The 13,826-nt window shown below is 51.2% G+C and overlaps 2 protein-coding genes across 8 annotated transcripts in view; one reads left to right on the top strand and one right to left on the bottom strand.

Moving 5' to 3' along the window:
- Positions 1-207: 207 nt before the first annotated feature.
- ERP29 (endoplasmic reticulum protein 29) lies at positions 208-8,758 on the bottom strand. Of its 2 annotated transcripts, XM_002719753.5 has the most exons (3): positions 8,508-8,667; positions 3,258-3,396; positions 208-999 (listed from the first exon to the last, which is right to left on the bottom strand). In XM_002719753.5, exons 1-3 carry the CDS (start codon positions 8,649-8,651, stop codon positions 497-499), a joined length of 786 nt encoding a protein of 261 aa, XP_002719799.1. In that variant the 5' UTR covers positions 8,652-8,667; the 3' UTR covers positions 208-496. The 2 variants fall into 2 exon arrangements, with proteins under 2 accessions (XP_002719799.1, XP_017205036.1); XM_017349547.3 differs by lacking the exon at positions 3,258-3,396 and having other exon boundaries at positions 8,508-8,758.
- TMEM116 (transmembrane protein 116) overlaps positions 8,645-13,826 on the top strand; it is a 153,006-nt gene continuing 147,824 nt past the window's right edge. For 3 of the 6 annotated variants that reach the window (XM_070066232.1, XM_008272250.4, XM_051826836.2), the window contains exon 1: positions 9,718-9,956. In XM_070066232.1, the coding sequence (XP_069922333.1) occupies positions 9,846-9,956 (111 nt within the window). In that variant the 5' untranslated portion in view covers positions 9,718-9,845. Of the gene's footprint in view, positions 8,783-9,692; positions 9,957-13,826 lie in introns of those variants that run through there. The other 3 variants (XM_017349545.3, XM_008272246.4, XM_070066231.1) reach the window with 2 other exon arrangements.

The raw sequence follows: 13,826 nt of genomic DNA, 5'->3' as shown, positions 1-13,826 counted from the left end.
ACCAGAAGCACCTGGCTCCTGCCATCGGATCAGCCCAATGCACTGGCCGCGGTGGCCATTGGAGGGTGAACCAACGGCAAAAGGAAGACCTTTGTCTCACTGTCCACTCTGCCTGTCAAAAATAAATAAAAAAAATAATAAACTCAAAAAGGAAAGGTGGTCATAGGCCAAAGTATGATTTGAGAAAGAAAACTGAATGGCTTCAGGTCCACTTAACCAAAACATTCAAACTTTAATTGGCTCAAAATTACACTTGTCGGGGACCTGGGCAGCACGTTCCTCTCTAGCACCAGTTCCTTCTGAGGGGCACCCAGTAGCCGTGTGAGTAAGTGCTCCAGCCATCCCTAGAGCAGCCGCAGAGATGTTCCAAGTGTGGTCCCGTCAGCAGCAGTGTCCAGACGTTGGGTTAGTACTACTTTTCCCGACATCCCAGGAGGGTTTCCCAGGTGGCGGTAACACTCTACTTCCTGCCCCCGAGGAACCCTGGGAAGCCTCGCTAGAGTTCTTCCTTTTCGGCACCCTTTTTCTGGAAGGCAGTCAGGATGTTCAAGCTCTTCTGCAGGGCCTCCTTCTTCCCGTCACTCATCTTGTTCTTCTCAATCAGCTTGGTGATCCGGGCCATCTCTGACGCCGGGAAGTCCTCACCTTGCTCCAAGACCTTCCCCATGATCTTCAGGTACTGCTCAGCCCACTTCTTCTCAGTCTCCTTCACACTGGAGAGGTTGTCCTGGCCCTGCTTCAAGAGGGCCTGGCGGGCCTCCACACCAGAGGCTCTGATGAACTCCCCCGCCAACGCGTCATATGCAGGCAGGCAACCAGGCATACCTAGGTAAACCCCATGCCCCTTGAGCCAGCGCTGGATGGCTCCAACCTTAACTGCCCCACTGTATGGGACTGGGTTCTCAAAGTCCCCGTCCCGGAAGAGGTAGAAGATGGGGTAGTTCTCTTTGTCCAGCTTGTATTTCTCACTTAGCTCCATGTTCAGCTTGTCACCATAATCTGTAAACAGAAACCATACATGAGGAGCAAGCCCACAGGGACTTAGGGCAGCACTGCTCTTGTACCTGGCAGAGCTGAGGGAAGAGGAGTCGGCTGTGTATGATTTGAAGAGACCACTGACCAGGTGCAAATTCCTCCTCTGACACATCCTAGCCATGTGCCATTAGTCAAGTCATTTCATCTCTGCACTTTGCTTCCTTCATCTGGACAATGAGGGCTGCTTTTGAATATTCACCCCATGTCCGCTGTAAGCCAGGTCCCAGCTGAGATTAAAAGTATCCTCCTTTCTGATCTCAAGGAGCTCATATTTTAAGGGTTAGGAGAGACAGAAACCAACTCAAGTGGCTAACTGCACGAAGAAAGTAACACAGGGTGACGTGCCAGTGCGGCCAAGTAAGGAAGCTGCCTCAGGGCTCACGGACGCCTTCCCATGGAGAGAACTGCAGCTGAGGGACATGAAGGTCAAGGGCAGCCACGTCAGGATCTGGGACGTCTCAGGAAGAAAGGACTCTAAGTATAAAAGCTCAGAGGTGAGAGAAAAAAAAAAGGAAAAACAGAAACAAAAAGCTCAGGGGCAAGACTGAGCTTGGGTTTTTTTTTTTTTTTTTTTAAAGGATTACAAAGGCCAATCTGGCTGGAGCTTGGTGAGAGAGTGAAGCATGCAATGACTAAAGCACAGAGTCCCTGGACCTACCTGGGCTGTTGGAGAGCCACTGTGGGAATATTGCTTACATATGGTGGCTGCTGTTAGTATGTGCAGTGTTTTCCTAACAGGCAGTAGAAGTACCAGGGCTGGTGCTGTGCCCGGTTTCTGACACCTTGCAAGAAGAAATGGCCAAGGCCCATCATTGCTGGGTGGTAGTGCTAGGAGTCTGGGGTAACAATCCTAGTTCTGCCTCTTAACAGCTCTACAGACTTGGGCATGTTACTTGAAGCATGAGGTGCTTCATTTAAAAAAATGGGGGGTAACAGTACCATAGTACTTCACAGACTTGACGCAAGGATGAAACACAAAAAATGTAGCACAGTGGCCTGGCACACAGGAAACATTTCAATTGTTAGTTATCATCCTAAAAGCCCCAAGGGAGTTGATCAGAAGTTGAGTCACGGTTAACTAACTGCCCTGGAAAGGTGCCAGCTATCTCTGCCCAGGCCCTGAATCCCTAATGAGTTCCCAGTTTACCTGCTCATTGGGAGGAAGCCGAGCCAGGTAAGAGCTGACTGGCCTTGGGACTAAACACTTAGGTGGAGCTCTGGATGAGCCACTCCGGCCCCATGGCCTGAGGCAAGTCAGTTAAGCTCCATGAGCTTCAGATTTTGAAATATAAAATAAATATATCTGGCTCTGGGGCAGGGGTCCAGTGAAGGCTGAAACTACAACACCTATGACGATCTCCACCCAGTGTCAATCACTCAATGTTGCTGCCCAGTATTAAAGATGTCGCTGGGCCGGCGCCATGGCTCAATAGGCTAATCCTCCACCTTGCGGCGCCGGCACACCGGGTTCTAGTCCCGGTCGGGGCGCCGGATTCTGTCCCGGTTGCCCCTCTTCCAGGCCAGCTCTCTGCTATGGCCAGGGAGTGCAGTGGAGGATGGCCCAGGTGCTTGGGCCCTGCACCCCATGGGAGACCAGGAAAAGCACCTGGATCCTGGCTCCTGCCATCGGATCAGCGCGGTGCGCCGGCTGCAGCGGTGGCCATTGGAGGGTGAACCAACGGCAAAAGGAAGACCTTTCTCTCTGTCTCTCTCTCTCACTGTCCACTCTGCCTGTCAAAAATAAAATAAAAAAAAAAAAAAGAAAAAAGATGTCGCTATAACTGAGAGCTGCCCTGCCCTTGGACTAGAGGTAGCCCTAGTGTATGTGAGCTACACCCAAACCTCAACGGTTTGGGTACAAAAGCTGAAATGAAGACCAAATACTTTGCCTATACTGTCTCCCTGGAGAAATGGCACCACTCTGCCCAGAGCTCCCCGCAAGAGAGGCTCAGAGTTCTCACAGTAAGTTTAATGTCAGACAGTGGTGGAAGGACCAGAAGAGGGATTTTCTCCCTGCAGCCACCTGCAAAGCTGAGCCGAGCCTTCAGGGTTCCAAAATCTGCTTGGGTCAGGCTAGCCATGGGCACCAGATGCCTTGAAGCCCACTGACCCTCTCATGGTGGCTCAGATGGAGAGCTTCTGGGTGTTCCCCTCCAAGTAAGCAAACAGCTACTACCTTCCACCCTCATTGCCCTCCCCAGTCATCCTGGACTTGTCCATACCTGAGATCCCCACCTCTGCCACCAGGAGATCATCGCTGGAGGCCGAGTTCTCAGCCAGACGCTTGAACTCATCCTGCTTCTCACCGTAGGGATACTGGGTGTCGAACTTCACCAAGACGAACTTGCTTTTGGGAATGACCTGAGGGTGTACAGAGCTGAGCAAGAGGGGGTATTCCAGGGACCTTTGGGGCTAGTTCCCTTCCCATGGGTCCCCTGTTTTGAGAAAGAGTAGAAACAAGCCCACAAGGGAGACAAACTCTCACAAACGAAAACTCATTCATTCACCCGCTGGTTCATTTAGTAATACAGTTTGAGTGCCTGCTCAGTGCCGGGTGTCTCACCAGGTATTTGCGCACACTAACCAAAGATCTATTTAACCCTGTCCAGAATAAACAAAGCTGTAGGTGTACTAAGGCCTTCTACACTGTGCCTTTCAATGAGGCCAAGGAGCCCCTCAGCATGCTGTACATCCCTGTCCATGGCCCATCATCCCAGGTAGCCTTCTCAGTTATCAATGGGCCAGAAATATGACAACAGTAAACAAAACTGTCTAAAGAACAGCTGGCACCATGGAAGACACAGGGCTACAGAAGTCGGTGGTAGGCCAAACCTGAGACAACGCCCTCTCCCTAGACAGTTCTCTTTGGCCTCTAGATCTCTTGGTCCTAAACTGCAAGACTCTAAGTGTGGTGAAATAAACATAACATAAAGTTCATCCTTTCCATCATTTTAAAGTATCCAACGCAGTGGGATTTCGGGTGCTAACAGTGTTGGGCAACCACCACTCCTGACTCCAAAACACTTTCATTACCCTAAAAGGAAACCTTGTACCCATTAAGCAGTCATCCCCCGACCCTCTGCTGAGCTCCAGCACCACTAAGCTAATCTGCTTTCTGCCTCTACCAGTTTTTCTGTTGATTGAACCACACAATGTTTGGCTTCTTTCCCTTAGTATAATGTTTTCCAGGTCCACCCATAGTGCAGCTCATTCCAATATCCATTTCCAGGGTGGGTGTTTGGCATAGCTGTTAAGACACCACTTGGATGTCTGCACACCGTATGAGAGTGCCTGGGCTCAAGTACTGGTTCTGCTCGAGTCAGGCTTCCTGCCAGTGCACACTCCAGGTCCCTGACACCCACATAGGAGACCTGGACTGAGTTCTTGAAACCTGGCTTTGGCCTTCAGTCTGGGGTCACTGTGGGCATCTGGGGAGTGAACCAGTGGACAGAAGCCCACATGCGCATGCTCACTGCCCCCAACCACCTCTCTGCTGCTCAAATAAAGTTGTTTTTTTTTTTTTTTTTTTTTTTTTTTGACAGGCAGAGTGGACAGTGAGAGAGAGAGAGACAGAGAGAAAGGTCTTCCTTTGCCATTGGTTCACCCTCCAATGGCCGCCGCGCTGCAGCCGGCGCACCGCGCTGATCCGATGGCAGGAGCCAGGAGCCAGGTGCTTCTCCTGGTCTCCCATGGGGTGCAGGGCCCAAGCACCTGGGCCATCCTCCACTGCACTCCCTGGCCACAGCAGAGAGCTGGCCTGGAAGAGGGGCAACCGGGACAGAATCCGGCGCCCCGACCGGGACTAGAACCCGGTGTGCCGGCGCCGCTAGGCGGAGGATTAGCCTATTGAGTCGCGGCGCCGGCCTCAAATAAAGATTTTTTAAAGAAGAAGAAATACTTCATTCCCTTTCATGGCCAAATAAATATTCCACTGTATGGATAGACCACATTTCGTTACCCATTTGTTGACTGATGGTGATTTGGCTGTTTCTTCTTTTTAGCTATTTTGAGTAATGCTGTTGTGAACATTCATGTTTTTGTTTGAACCTCTGTATTAAATTCTTTTGGGTACATACTAGGAGTGGAATTGGGAGGTCACATGGTATGTCTCTTGATAAACTTACTGAGGAATCCAAAGACTTCCCTTTGCTCCACACAGATTTTATCTAAGCAGCTACAGTAGAACAGCCTTGTCATCCCCCAACAACTCTGTTCTTGTACCCCAGGTGATTGCTACTTCGAGTTTTTTCATCACAGGCCATCACTGTCAACTATCAGTGGCTAGAGATGAACCGATGCAAAGCCAGGAGCTGTTTCTGGGTCTCACACACAGATATAGAGGCCCAGGCACTTGGGTCATCTTCAACTGCTTTTCCCAGGTGCATTAGCAGGGAGCTGAATAGGAAGCAGAGTAGCTGGGACCTGAACTGGTGCCCATGTGGGATGCTGGCACCACAGTGCTGGGCCCCGGGCTTTTCCTAAAGACACAGAAGAGGAGACACTACCAGAACAGATCACCTTTAAGAGTCACTGATGCCAAAAGTCTGAGCTTTAGGGGCCTAAAAGCAGGGAAGACTTAAAATACAAATCAGAGCACATCCCTCCAGCCCGGCTGGCCTTATTTCAATGCAACACACTAAATGTATTCCCACTCCGGGGCTTTTCTTTTTGTCCTCTGCTGCCTGGAATGCTCTCTCCCTGTTCTTGCTATGGTTCCTTTTTTGTCCAAGGCTCAATTCAAACGTCCTCTCCTCTGGGAGGGACCATCTAAGATGGTCCAAAACCATCCTCTATCACGTTACCCTGCTGTATTTGCTTCACTCCATTAATCACTCGGAAATCTCTGCTTGTGTTCTATCCTCTCCACCAGAACGCACATCTGTGAGAATAAGAACTTGGTCTTCTGTTCTGCTGTATTTAGTGCCCCACAGTGTCTGGCGTGTGGCTGATGCTCTGAGAATACATAACGAAAGAACAAATCCTGGCAGCCTTGGGTAGAAGAGGCCACATGTCCAGGGGGCGAGGGGAGGGCTGGTTAACAGGACAACGGATTTCCACCATCAAGGGGCCTATACTTGTGTTATGAAACAGTATTGATTATACACTGGCTTACCAATGAAACAGAACTGAAAGGCCTCTACCTTTTACTTTCTTCACTCTCAGTTACCAGAGTATGCCAGAATGTTTTTTAAGATTTATTGTATTTATTTGAAAGGCAGAGTTTGCAAATCAGAGATCTTCCATCTGCTTGTTCATTGCTCAAATGGCTACAATAAGCATTCTGGGCCAAGCAGAACACAGGAGCTGGTAACTACGACAGGGACAGCATCGTGGCGGGCACTGTGGTGCAGCAGGGTAGGCTGCGGCATCCCACATGGGAATTCCAGTTGGCCTTCCAGCTGCTCTGTTTCTGATCTAGTTTCCTCCTAATGCACCTGGGAGTGCAGCAGAAGATAGTCCAAGCACTTGGGACACGGCCCCCCATGTGAGAGAAGAGGATGGAGTTCTTGGCTCCTGGCTCTGGTCTGGCTCAGCCCTGGATGTTGCAGGAATTTGGGGAGTGAACCAGCAGATAAAGATCTGTCTGCCTTTCAAGCAAACAAATCTTAAAGAAACCAAAAAGGCAAAGTGTGGAACTAGGCTGCTGGACAAACCACAAGGAAACTCTATGTTCAATGGTAATGAACAGAGTGAGCTTTGGAAAGACTGGAGAAAACCTTTGATCATTCATGCAACACATTATTGAGCACCTTGTATGTAACAGGTAGCCTGCTATACTGTGCAGACAAGTGAAACACACAAGGTATTTCTCAACGTGCATGTAATATGTTAGTAAGAGACATGATAAAATACAAGGGAAGAGTGACTAATGATCTAAATAAACTAAAACAGGGTATGTGACTGACTTTAGATTGGAGGTGGGAGAAACCAGAGAAGGGCTCTGAAGAGCTAACATTTAACCTAGGCCTGAATGAGAGATAACCTGCCTGGTTCTCAAAGATTGGGCAAAGAATGTTCCAGTCACAAGGACTGACTGGCCGCAAATGCCCTAAGGCAGTAATGCACTGGGAGCATTCAGCAGATCCAACAAACTGAGGGTCGAAAATTTGGGGGAGGGAGGGGCTGGCACTGCGGCATAGTGGGTAAAGCTACTGCTTGCAGTGCTGGCATCCCATATGGGCACCAGTTCGAGACCCAGCTACTCCACTTCTGATCCAGCTCTCTGCTGTGGCCTGGGAAAGCAGTAGAAGATGGCCCAAGTCCTTGGGCCCCTGAACCCACGTGGGAGACCCGGAAGAAGCTCCTGGCTCCTGGCTTCTGGCTTCGGATCCGCACAGCTCCAGCCATTGCAGCCAACTGGGGAGTGAACCAGCAGATGGAAGACCTTTCTCTCTCTCTGACTCTCCTTCTCTATCTGTGTAGCTCTGACTTTCAAATAAATAATAAGTAAATCTTTTTAAAAAATATTGGGGGAAAAATTGTACAGTGCCAAGTATGTACAGATTTTTTTCTTGTCACCGTTAAGGGACTTAACCATCTATAGATTTGGGTATCTGCAGGGGGCCCTGGAACCAATCCCCTATGGACACCAAAGCATCAAGGTCCTGTTAACTTTAGGGTGCAAAGTATTTTTTTTGACTCACACTTGGTCTGTGGTGGTACCTGACCGCAATGGAGCAGGGTGGGGTAGGGGTGTCACTTTGCCAAAAAAAAGGACCAAGAAGCATAGGCCATTTTATGTGACTGACAGCCAACCAGTCATACCCACACTTCTAAATTCTCGAAACTCGGCATTTAGAGCTGCAATTCTTGGTTTCACTTCCCTGCAACGGCTACAAAACCGGACGATAAAACGACTGGCTATCTCTCTACGCTTAGACTGCCTATGTCCTGCAGGAAGCGAAGCTAGGGGGCGTGAGGACACTTGCAAGAGGAGGGGGCCTGGGGCTGCGCCACTGCATTCGGTCTTCAACATATCCAACTGTCCACCTACCCAGGCCGGGACCCAGGCTCAGTCTAGGTGAGGGGTGCGAGGGGGTAGTGGTGTTTTGTTCTCAGGCCCGAGACGGTCGCAACAGGTTGTCTGAACTGCAGCGGACCCTCAGCACTCGACTTCGCGTGACTCCTGACCACCGATTGCACACTGCCCATCCAAGCAGAGCAGGGCGCAGAAATGCACGCCCAGCACCCCGTCCACCACAGCCAGGAGGCGCCCAGCGCCCATCTCGCGCAGCCCTGCGGCCTCCCGCTGGGGACTAGAGGATTGGATCTCGCCCGGCGCCGCCCCCTCCGCAGGGGGAAGGGAAGGGCCCGCCAGTGCCCCGCATCTCTGCAACAACTCTTTCGCAAAGGCAGGAGCCGGGACTAGCACCCCGATTCTACAGTCCGCCAGGCCTACGGCCTCGGCGTCGCTGCCCAGCGCCGACCAGCCCTCCGGCTGCCCCAGCGCGCGAGGCCCCCCGCCCCGTTACCTTGTAGAAAGTGACGGTATCCAAGGGAAGGGCGCCCTTGGTGTGCAGGCCGCTACCGCCGTGAGGAGCGGAGAGGAGAAGGAGGCCCAAGAGAAGGGGAAGCAGCGGGCAGAGAGAAGTGGAGCGGGGCACGGAGGCGGCCATGACGCCTGAGGAGCAGAGCCAAAGGAAGGCGGCCGTAGCCGGGAACGCGAGGCGCCCGGCGTCACGTGACTAGGAAGGCGGCTCGCGCGCACGCGCGCCTGGTGCTCCAGGAGCGCTCACGCCGGCCTAGGGTGAGAGGGCGGGGCCGCGTGTCGGGCGGGGAAACCTGCGGCTTCCGCGCAAGCGCGCTCGGCGAAACTGGGTCGGGCCGTGGCGCGAGCCGCGGGCCACGTGAGAGAGGCGGGAGGGAGCGGGAGGGAGCGGGAGGAGGGGGAGCGCTTGGGCCCTGCTGCGCACGCGCGCTCAGGGAGCGAGGCTCGCTGCGGGCCCGCCCTGGTCGCGTCGTGCTGCGCGTGAGGAGAGGTGCGAAGCCCGCGTGTGGCGTCGCGGCGGCAAGCTCCTTGCTCTTCTGACACCCTTTTGAAGATGACGAGGCCAGCGCTCGTTTCTTCCCGCCTTCGGCCCGTCAGAGGGTGGGTTAGGACCCGCCCGTACCCTCAGCGGGGCATTAGGGGCCGCTTCCCGCCAACGAGACTGGGCCGCGGCCCGGCCCACTCAGGCCTCCTGGGACGTAAACGCCTCCCCGTGGAGGCTCATGGGGAAAGCGCATTTCTGAACGCTCCGGAAAGACTAAAATAATAAAAAGACTAAAATAATGTTTAGGTATCCTGATAATTGTATCTGAAAGGGATTTGCTCTGTCCATGGTTTGGATTCTCCATTTCCTCGCGGGACTAGGGAGATAAACAAGATGGAGTTCTGGGGCGCGGTGGGGTGAGCTCATAGGATTCATAATACAGAACCCGTTCCGTGGCGTCGGCATAAAATGGGACTGAGTAGAGACTTGGGAAAACACGGAGACTGGGTGGTGTGAACTGGTGCAGGCGCGAGGGGCCACGGCAGCCACCGTGCTGAATGTAAAAATTGGACGCTGTCACGCCGGGAGTGCGGCCCTGTCTGCCTTGGCACGCTTTGCCGTTGGGCGTCTCCTCCCAGCTCCTCAGTGTGGCTCATCTAGAGGCCTCTATGCACTTTTCCCCCTGGTGCCCACCTGCCCGGCTGCCACGCATTACGTCATCATGGAGATTACACCCCAGTGACCACCTCGCAGTGACAGCATGACCTCCTGGAACTCGTGCTTGCTTGCTTTAAACTCACCAGTTAAAAAACCCCGCAGGACATCTGTGTATGGACGATGTCCTGGACTCAACAGCCACCTTGGCCCATGAACTTGCTGCTCTGTCCCTGCCTGTGCCCTCTGTATGGTCTCCGGGTGTGCTCTGTGCCACTTCCCACTGCAGGACCTGTGAGTATGAAAATCTTTATTTTCATCTTGTGTCTCTCCTCATCATTGAAGGGATGCTTTCTGTCTTGTAGATTCTAAATTAAGACAAGTCGGTGGTGCTCAGGAGTGCCAGGGGGAGCCACAGACAGGAGCTGATGTCTGACCTGGATCTGAAGGATAAGAGAGATTTATAAGGCAACAGGAAATTGTATTTCTAGCCAGGGCAAAAGCATGCACAGCTGTCTTGGGAAAATGTTGAGAGGAATCTGTAACAATAAATTAGTTGAGAGTCTGAAGGGTCTCACCATGTAACAGGTTTGGGACCACCAGAGGTTAATAGTCAGGTTAGAGAATAATGATGTAATTGAGATGGGCCCTGCGCTGTGGCATAGCGGGTAAAGCTGCCACCTGCAGTGCCAGCATCCCATATGGGCGCCAGTTCGAGACCTGGCTGCTCCTCTTCCGATCCAGCTCTCTGCTATGGCCTGAGAAAGCAGTGGAAGATGGCCCAAGTCTTTGGACCCCTGTATCCATGTGGGAGTCCTGGAAGAAGCTCCTGGCTCCTGGCTTCAGATCGGCGCAGCTCCGGCCATTGCGGCCAATTGGGGTGCGAACCAGCAGATGGAAGACCTCTCTCTCGGTCTCCTCTCTGTGTAACTCTGACTTTCAAGTAAAATAAATAAATCTTAAAAAAAAAAAAAAAAAAGAGGCCGGCGCCCCAGCTCACTAGGCTAATCCTCCGCCTGTGGCGCCAGCACACCGGGTTCTAGTCCCGCTCGGGGTGCCAGATTCTGTCCCAGTTGCCCCTCTTCCAGGCCAGCTCTCTGCTGTGGCCCGGGAGTGCAGTGGAGGATGGCCCAAGTGCTTGGGCCCTGCTCCCGCGTGGGAGACCAGAAGCACCTGTCTCCTGGCTTCGGATGAACACGGTGTGCTGGCCTCAGTGCGCCGGCCACGGCGGCCATTGGAGGGTGAACCAACGGCAAAGGAAGACCTTTCTCTCTGTCTCTCTCACTGTCCACTCTGCCTGTCAAAAAACAACAACAAAAACAAAACAAAAAACAAAAAACAAAAACAAAACTAAACCAAAAAAAAACAAAGAAATTGAGAAGCTTAAGTAGAATTGAATTTACAAACTTGCTTGTCAAATAAATGTGAGGGTAAGAATGTCATTTATATACTGCATTCTATGGGACTTACCACCATAATTAACCAATGTTTGTGTTCAATAATTGTCTGCATACACACACACAGACACACACACACACAGGATACTTCAAAAGGTTTGTAGAAAATGGAATTAAAATATGTTTATTTTGGTACAAAAAATCTGATATCTAAGTATAGCTTTTTTTTTTTCTCTTTTTTTAAAGATCTTATTTATTGGGCCGGCGCTGCAGCTCACTAGGTTAATCCTCCGCCTAGCGGCGCCGGCACACCGGGTTCTAGTCCCGGTCAGGGCGCCGTATTCTGTCCCGGTTGCCCCTCTTCCAGGCCAGCCCTCTGCTGTGGCCAGGGAGTGCAGTGGAGGATGGCCCAGGTGCTTGGGCCCTGCACCCCATGGGAGACCAGGAGAAGTACCTGGCTCCTGGCTCCTGCCATCGGATCAGAGCGGTGCGCCGGCCGCAGTGCGCCAGCCGCGGCGGCCATTGGAGGGTGAACCAACAGCAAAGGAAGACCTTTCTCTCTGTCTCTCTCTCTCACTGTCCACTCTGCCTGTCAAAAAAAAAAAAAAAAAAAGATCTTATTTATTTATCTGAGAGGTAGAGTTACAGACAGTGAGAAGGAGAGAGAGACAAAGAAAGGTCTTCCATTCACTTGTTCACTCCCCAGATGGCCACAATGACTAGAGCTGAGCTGTTCCGAGGCAGGAGCCAGGAGCTTTCTCTGGGTCTCCCACATGGATGCAGGGGCCCAAGGACTTGGGCCATCTTCTACTGCTTTCCCAGGCTGTAAGCAGAGAGCTGGATCGGAAGAGGAGCAGCTGGGACACGAACCAGCACCTTTATGGGATGCTGCGCCAAAGGCAGAAGCTTAGCTTACTAATAACACCAGCCCCTCATAGCTTTTTCATAATAGGCGTTTTCTATGAGCCTTTGAAGTCCCTGTTATGGATGAATGTCAGAACTTTTTTGTGAGGGTGCCGCCAATGTGGTGTAGCAAATAAACCCTGTGACGCTAGCATTCCATATGAGTGCCAGTTCATGTCCCAGCTGTTCCACTTCTGATCCAACTCCCTGCTAATGGAGTTAGCAGGGAAAGCAGTGGAAGATGACCCAAGTGTTTGGGCCCCTGCCACCCTTATGGGAGACCTGGATAAAGCTCCTGGCTCCTGGCTTCAGCCTGGCCCAGTGCAAGCTTTTCTGGCCATTCGGGGAGTGAACCAGAGGATGGAAGATCTTCCCTCTCTGTGTCTCTCCCTCTCTGTAACTCTTTCACATAAAAATAAATAAATCTTAAAAAAAATTTTTTTGCATATATGAGGCAGGCATTGTGGCACAGCAGGTTAAACTGCCACTTGAAACATGTATGTCCCATATTGGAGTGCTGGTTTGAGTTCTGCCTACTCAAATTCTAATCCAGCTCCCTGCTAATGCACCTGGGAAGCAGCAGATGATTTAAATACTTAGTCTCTGCCACCCATGAAGAGACCAGGAAATAGTTTCTAGCTCCTGGCTTTGGCCTCGCCTGGCCCTAGCTGTTGAAGCCAGTTGGGAAGTAAACTAGAAGATAAAAGATTCTCTCTCTTTCTCTCTCTCTCTCTCTCTCTGTCTCTCTGTCTCTGTCTCTTCCTCGCTCTGTCACTCTGCCTTTTTTTTTTTTTAATTAATTTATTTATTTGAAAGGCAGAGAAAGAGAGGTCTTTCAACCACTGATTCACAGCCAAATTGGCCGCAACAGCAGGAACTGCACATATCCGAAGCCAGGAGCCGGGAGCCAGGAGCCTCTTCTGGGCCCCCGAAGTGGGTGCAGAGGCCTAAGCACTCAGGCCATCTTCTACTGCTTTCCTAGGCCACAGCAGGGAGCTGGAAGGGGAGCAGCCGGAACTCAAACCAGCACCCACAAGGGATGCCAGCACTGCAGGTGGCAGCTTTACTCGCTATGACACAGCACCAGCCCCCTGCTCTCTTTCAAATAAATAAATCTTTAAAAATATTTCTTTGCATATATATGTATGTATAAATGAAATAGTCATCAAAGATAACAGGATCCAGTCTTATACAACCAGATTCTTTGGTAAGAAATATTGCAAGAAAGAGTCCAGTTTGTGTTTGTATGTATGTGATTTGGGGGGACAGTTCAGAAAAATTTGAATTTGCATTACAAATTTTTTTAAAGATTTATTTATTTATTTGATAGGCAGAGTTACAGAGAAGCAGAGGCGGAGAGAGAGATAGAGAGGTGTCTTCCATCTGCTGGTTCCTCCCCAGATGACTGCAACAGTCAGAACTGTGCCGATTTGAAGCCAGGAGCTACTTCTAGGTCTCCCATGTGGGTACAGGGGCCCAAGTTCTTGGGCCATCTTCTTCTTCTTCTTCTTCTTCTTCTTTTTTTAAGATATATTTATTTACTTGAAAGTCAGAGTTACACACAGAGAGAAGGAGAGGCAGAGAGAGAGAGAGTTCCATCCTCTGGTTTACTCCCTAGATGGCCGCAATGGCCAGAGCCACATCAGTCTGAAACTAGGAGCCAGGAAGCTTCTTCCGGGTCTCCCACTTGGGTGCAGGGACCCAAGGACTTGGGCCATCTTCCACTGCTTTCCCAGGCCATAGCAGAGAGCTGGTGGCGGCCTTACCCGTTACACCACAGTGCCAGCTCCGTTCGACTTATCCTTATTAAAGTATAAAAATATTTTAGTCATTGGGGCCAGCTGTGGCGCAGTGCGTTAATGCC

The sequence above is a fragment of the Oryctolagus cuniculus genome, chromosome 21 (assembly GCF_964237555.1).
Source record: "Oryctolagus cuniculus chromosome 21, mOryCun1.1, whole genome shotgun sequence".
Taxonomy (NCBI): domain Eukaryota; kingdom Metazoa; phylum Chordata; class Mammalia; order Lagomorpha; family Leporidae; genus Oryctolagus; species Oryctolagus cuniculus.
Note: the sequence above shows the minus strand (reverse complement) of the source record. Positions and strands in the feature narration are given on the sequence as shown.

Excerpts from the sequence above, each read along its gene's own strand:
- ERP29 (XM_002719753.5), bottom strand. The coding sequence starts at position 8,651 with ATGGCCGCCTCCGTGCCCCGCTCCACTTCTCTCTGCCCGCTGCTTCCC. Across the intron at positions 3,397-8,507 it reads ATACCGTCACTTTCTACAAG|GTCATTCCCAAAAGCAAGTT; the intron begins GTAACGGGGCGG and ends GTACACCCTCAG. Across the intron at positions 1,000-3,257 it reads GGCAGAGGTGGGGATCTCAG|ATTATGGTGACAAGCTGAAC; the intron begins GTATGGACAAGT and ends TTCTGTTTACAG.